Here is a 6,392-nt window from a genome sequence, read left to right as displayed (position 1 = left end):
ACACACACACACACACACACACACACACACACACACACACACACACACACACACACACACACGTTCAGGTGATGTTGACCTGTACCTACTGTATCATTCTGGAGCCTGAGGGCACGCTGATAGATTTAATGTCCATTTTCTTACAATATAATATATAATATAATATATATAACAAATAAAGGTTTTGTAAAGTAAAGTGCGGTTGCCATGGTACAAGAAACAACATTGCAGCGTAAGTAAGTGACGTTAAAATTAAATTGAATATGTAATTAAAGTAATAAAGCAAAAGCAGGTACCATAATATAAGTTATATTCACCTGTGACCATAAATAATATTGAAAATATTGGAAAAATATCGTGAAAGATACTCGATATAATCGGTAGAAAACTGCACTTTAAACTGTAACTACATTCTCAGTGGTGTCTTTTATTTTCAACTCGATCACCAGACACGTGTGTAAATAAGTGTTTACCTCCAGAGTCTACGACTATGTCCACTCCCAGTCCTCCGGTCTCCTCCAGAACCAGCGGCAGCAGGTCTGATGAGCCGTTATAAACCGGAATAACCTTAACTTCACACACAAAGACAGCAGCATGACATCTCCAATCATTACATCACATCTTAAACTCTGAATACCAGTCTCACTGCCAGCTGGAAGGAATTTAAAGTGCTCATATTATGCTTTTTTCCCCCCATTCCTTTTATTGTGTTATATATATTTTTTGTTGCATGTTATGGGTTTACAAAGTGAAAAAGACCAAAGTCGCCCCCCCCCCCCCCCCCCCCCCCCAAAAAAAGGGACTTATCCAACAAAAAACCATGTTCACCAACTGCTCCAAACAGCTCCATTGTAGTCCGCCCTTTACTTTTGTGACAAACGTGCATCACTTTGTAACACACAAAGAAATTATGAATTTTTTTGGCACTTTGCACAGATGCACGTTGTTGCCAATTGTTTCATTTAATTTTTTTGGCACTTTGCACAGATGCACGTTGTTGCCAATTGTTTAATTTAATTTTTTTATTTTTTTTTATAATTGCTTTGTTTAAACAACCTGGAGTCAAAACAAACAAATCAAGACATTTTTTACCTTGTTTAAAAATTAATTTATGCAATAGAGAGTTAATAAAAATGCTGCTTCTGACCCCAACCGGCCCGTCAGACACCGCCTACCAAGAGCCTGGGTCTGGGTCTGGGTCTGGATCTGGGTCTGGGTCTTTCCCAGGTTTCCTCCTAAAAGGAAGTTTTTTCTCGCCACTGTGGCCCTGTTGCTTGCTCTGGAGGAGACTACTAGACCTGTTGGGTCCCTCTAAATTCTGGAGCGTGGTCTAGACCTGCTCTATCTGTAAATTACAGAGTGTGGTCTAGACCTGGTCTATCTGTAAATTACAGAGTGTGGTCTAGACCTGCTCTATCTGTAAATTACAGTGTGTGGTCTAGACCTGGTCTATCTGTAAATTACAGAGTGTGGTCTAGACCTGGTCTATCTGTAAAGGGTCTCCAGATAACTCTTGTTATGAATTGATAATATAAATAAAATTGAAATGAAATTGAATTGCTTCGTTCAGGAATGAGAAGATCGGCAGCAAGGAAGCAAACATGCACGTCAGTCAGACAGTCAGACAGACAGACAGAAAGACATGTCTCACCTACTAAAGGATCCTGGACTCCTGGGGAAGACATGAAGGGGGGGAAGAAGACAGGAAACAACCCAAAGATGTTTTTTTAAAGGGTGAAAGAGAAGCAAAAGATCATGAAATCAGATCAGAAAACTCAAGAGTCCCATTCTGAAAGGAACAGCTGGGATTTTGCAGAGAACGCAGTTCAAATTGGGTTAAAGATTGGGTTTAAAAAGTAAAAGCACAAAGCTTGTTGGACTCCAGACATCCAACAACAACGTACCTACGCTGGGCCGAAGCTGCTCCAGGAACGTGTGTTTTTGGGCCGAGTGTGACGTCGTCAACACCTTAACACCGTGGTAACAAGCCAGCTGGATGCACATGAGGCCGAAAGACTGGGGAGGGAGACGAGAGGAGAATATCACACTTACACATGATCATTTTTGTATTTTTGGGATAGTTTTGACCCTCTCGTTGTCCTCACGCCCACTGCTAAACTTTGGGGTTTTCTCGGTCCAAATTAAAAAAAAAAAAATCATGTTTTTCCCCACTTCCCCCAACATTTTAAAGCTTTTTCCGTCATTTTTGTCACTTTTTTTCAATGTTCTTTTATCCATTTTTTGCTTCCAAATGCTGTAAAATTGAACAGAACATCAAGGATCCAAAAGAATTCAAATAACGTAGTGCACTGATGATTCATTTTACTTTTAAAGGCCGTCGTATGGAACCATCCACGTTATTTTTGGGGACATTTTGGTTGATAGAAACCCAAATTTATAATATAGAAACCTTTAGAAAATGGGTCAGATTTGACCCGAGGACAACAGGAGGGTTAAAATCAGAGGACGATGGGAGACATGTTGCATCAAAGGTCCCCTGATGGGAAAAAACATTCATTTTAGTCTCAATAATTCCTAATTTCTGCTTTTCTAACTCAAACATTAGGTATAATTTCCTATAAATGAGGTTTATTGACCATAAATTCCAAAAATAACTGTAAAACTAAAGTTAATAAGTTAGTGTTACGTAGTGTTAAATACAAAAAAAGTGACAAAAGTGTTGATTCTCAATTTTGTCGGGAAGAGGGTTGTGTGTGTGTGTGTGTGTGTGTGTGTGTGTGTGTGTGTGTGTGTGTGTGTGTGTGTGTGTGTGTGTGTGTGTGTGTGTGTGTGTGTGTGTGTGTGTGTGTGTGTGTGTGTGTGTGTGGACACATAGTCCTGATGTCCTATTGGTCAACCAAGACGTCTGATTCGTGAGTGTTATACGTACGCTGGCTCCGTCCATCACCAGGAGTGTGTGTCCGGCTGCCATGCGAGCGTGTGTGTGTAGCGCGGTGTGTGCACGCAGGCCGTCTCGCAGCGCTCCTGCAACACACACCGAGCTCAGCTTCTCCGGCTTCTGGACTGGAGAACAGGAAGAGAAACACACGCTTAGAGGGTCCGTTTTACCGGTTTATTTGCGCCTTAATGACCTCACAATGTCCCGATTTGACGGAGCTGATTGACATGTCTTTAAAACCAGAGTAATGCCACGACGCCTTGGCGCCCGTGGCAGAGCGGTCGCCTGCCGATTGGTGGGTTGGTGGTCCCGGTCAAAGTGTCCTTGGGCAAGACACTGAACCCTGAGTTGCCCCCGATGCTGCATCATCGGAGTGTGAATGTGTGTGTGTGTGTTTATCTGATGAGCAGGTGTGTAGATATGTGTGAGTGTTTATCTGATGAGCAGGTGTGTAGATATGTGTGAGTGTTTATCTGATGAGCAGGTGTGTAGATATGTGTGAGTGTTTATCTGGTGCAGGTGGACCTGCCCATCTTGTAGCACCTTGTACGGCAGCCACGGCACGGTGTATGAATGTGTGTGTGTGTGTGTGTGAATGGTTCCTGTTCTATGTCAAAGCGCTTTGAGTAGTTGTTGAGACTAGAAGAAAGACGCTATATAAATCTAATTTACACATTCTGCTTTATTCAAACTGCCAACAAAGCTTTTAGGGGAGGGGCTGGGACCTGGAACGGCTTTTTGTGGAAGCTGACTGTCGTGACAATTTGGGTTTGATGATAATGGAAGCTGTACATTTGCAGGAAGTGTGTACATGTGTGTGTGTGTGTGTGTGTACCTAAATAGTGTTCATCTACTTCAACGACATCACAGAGTCCGGAGCAGGGAGAGTCCAGGGGCAGGATGCCTGGGAAAGGGAAGGTGGATGAGTTTGAGAGACCAGGAAATAGTCCCAGAATCTCTTTGACGAGGGAGTCATGGCAAAGGCAGCAGCATCAAAGTTTCCACATACAGTAACAAACAGCAGACTTAATACAAAACAGAACAATATGACATTAAACACTAAGAAAATCTGAATTCTGGAACAGGACGGGAGTTCAGGGAGTCCTTTTCTCCCATTTTTAAAATCGTCCATGCTACTAATCTAATCTAGATTAAGGTGATTTTGTCTCAGTCAGGCCTATGGCAGTGACTAGTGAGTAATATGTTAGAAGTAAGGGCAATATGAACACTAATACTGATATTATGCAGGTGTTATTATTAGGATTATAATATTAGGATTATGTGCATGCATGTTACAATTCAGTCAAGAGGTTTTGTTTTGTTTTTGCTATAAAAGATCTAACAATGTTACAGATTTTGGTGAAATTTAACACATTAATTTCATTTAAGAGAGCTCACAAAATCTGAATTTAAAAATGTTTTCTCAATAAAACAATACGAAGAGGCCACAGATGATAATCACACTGAACATAATTATGAATGCAACTCTTTAGTTGTTGCCCCCATTTTTCATGAGCTGAACTCAAAGATCTGAGACTTCTTCTATGTACACAAAAGGCGTATTTCTACTTCTCCTTTGCCGAGATAATCCTCCATTTTTCAGGTGTAGCATAACAAGATGCTGATTAGACAGCATGGTTATTGCACAGGTGTGTCTTAGGCTGGCCGCAATAAAAGGCCACTATGTGGAGGGGTCCAAAAACCAGTTAGTATCTGGTGTTTGGGTTAGGGTTATCCTTAGTGTCTTAGGCTGGCCGCAATAAAGGCCACTTTAAAATGTGCAGTTTTACTGCATTGGTGCGATCCTGGTGTTATAATAAGGTTTAGGGTCTCTCTCTCTCTCTTTCTCTCTCTCTCTCTCTTCATGGATGAACCCAAACCCTAACACCAGATACAGACTGGTTTTCGGACCCCTCCACATAGTGGCCCTTTATTGCGGCCAGCCTAAGCCACACCTGTGCAATGACCCGGCTGTCTAATCAGCATCTTGTTATGCAACACCTGGGAGGTGGATGGATTATCTCGGCAATGGAGAACTGCTCACTAACACAGATTTTGACCGATTTGTGAACCATATTTGAGAGAAATTAGCCTTTTGTGTACGTAGAAAAAGTCTCAGATCTTTGAGTTCAGCTCGTGAAAAATGGGGGGCAGAAACTAAAGTGTTTGAATTATCACCCAGCTCTAGTTATTGTACGTTATTAATGATCAGATTAACCCCCAACCACTGTCAGATAATGATCCTATAATTAAAAAAAGGTTCCTACCTACAACCTCATCCTCTGGTTGGAAGAAGGAGACCTTGTCGCCCACTGCGGGAAAAAACACAAACAAGTTAAAGTGACGAAATTTGTCAATAAAGGCACTTTACTCATGTAGCACCAGGGAAATGTGTGTTTCTGTGTGTGTCTGTGTGTTAAAAACCTTGCAGGACGACCCCAGCCACCTCTCTGCCAACAGGAAGTAGATCTCTCTGGATCCCCAGGTCGTCAAGCAGCTGGAGAACGGGACGCAGAGAGAAAATCCCTTCGGTCACACAAGGCGTGACGTTTTTAACGATTTCAATTTAATTCAGTGACCTTCACTGGCACGAAGGTTAAAGGAACAACACCGACGCAGTAGTTAGTATTTAGTATCCAAGAACAACAAATCAGGGACAGTGTAGCTGGACCTATGGAAACATGCAGTATGTGGACTACACTGTTGTGGTCTGGGGTTTTGTTTTGGGTTCTTTGCCCACTTTTTGGTTCTGTTGTCCTGTCTAGTGGTCCCTCCCCGGTCTTGTGTGTTGTCTCGTGTCCCCCTGAGTGTCTGTATGTTCTGGTTCCTGTTTTATTTAGAAGTCTGGTTCTTGTCTCATCCTGTCTTTAGTTTTAGTTCCCGCTCTTGTGATTACCTGATGTTTTCCACCTGCTTCCCTGCCCTCTTGTCACCTGCCTCTCGTTACCTCGTTACCTCGTTACCTCGTGTATTTAAGGTCTGTGCTTCCCTCGTCAGATCCTTTTGTCCGGTCCACGTGATCGGTTGTGCCGTGTTCCCGTCCTCCTGTCTGGTATCTTCCCGTGAGTTGTTCCTGGTCTTCCTAGTGAGTTTTCTGCATTTGGTTTTCCCATTCACTGGTTTTTCCATCCATCTTCATCCGCTTATATCCGGTATCGGGTCTCGAGGGCAGCAACTCCAGTAGGGGACCTCAAACTTCCCTTGCCCGAGCCACATCAACCAGCTCCGACTGGGGGATCCCGAGGCGTTCCCAGGCCAGGTTGGAGATATAATCTCTCCACCTAGTCCTGGGTCTTCCCCGAGGCCTCCTCCCAGCTGGACGTCCCTCCACCTAGTCCTGGGTCTTCCCCGAGGCTCCCTCCCAGCTGGACGTCCCTCCACCTAGTCCTGGGTCTTCCCCGAGGCCTCCGCCCACCTGGACGTGCCTGGACCACCTCCCTAGGGAGGCGCCCAGGAGGCATCCTTACCAGATGCCCGAACCACCTCAACTGGC

The 6,392-nt window shown here is 43.7% G+C and overlaps 1 protein-coding gene across 1 annotated transcript in view; it reads right to left on the bottom strand.

Annotated features, from left to right (window-relative positions):
* The window catches only part of cryzl1 (crystallin, zeta (quinone reductase)-like 1), a 12,906-nt gene that overhangs the window by 3,181 nt on the left and 3,333 nt on the right, over positions 1-6,392 (bottom strand). The window contains 7 exon segments of the mRNA XM_034898765.1: positions 390-572; positions 1,652-1,672; positions 1,905-2,016; positions 2,891-3,024; positions 3,735-3,803; positions 5,167-5,211; positions 5,324-5,396. Coding sequence (XP_034754656.1) covers positions 390-572; positions 1,652-1,672; positions 1,905-2,016; positions 2,891-3,024; positions 3,735-3,803; positions 5,167-5,211; positions 5,324-5,396 — 637 coding nt within the window.

This window comes from Etheostoma cragini, chromosome 17, assembly GCF_013103735.1.
Source record: "Etheostoma cragini isolate CJK2018 chromosome 17, CSU_Ecrag_1.0, whole genome shotgun sequence".
NCBI classification, from domain to species: Eukaryota; Metazoa; Chordata; class Actinopteri; order Perciformes; family Percidae; genus Etheostoma; species Etheostoma cragini.
Note: the sequence above shows the minus strand (reverse complement) of the source record. Positions and strands in the feature narration are given on the sequence as shown.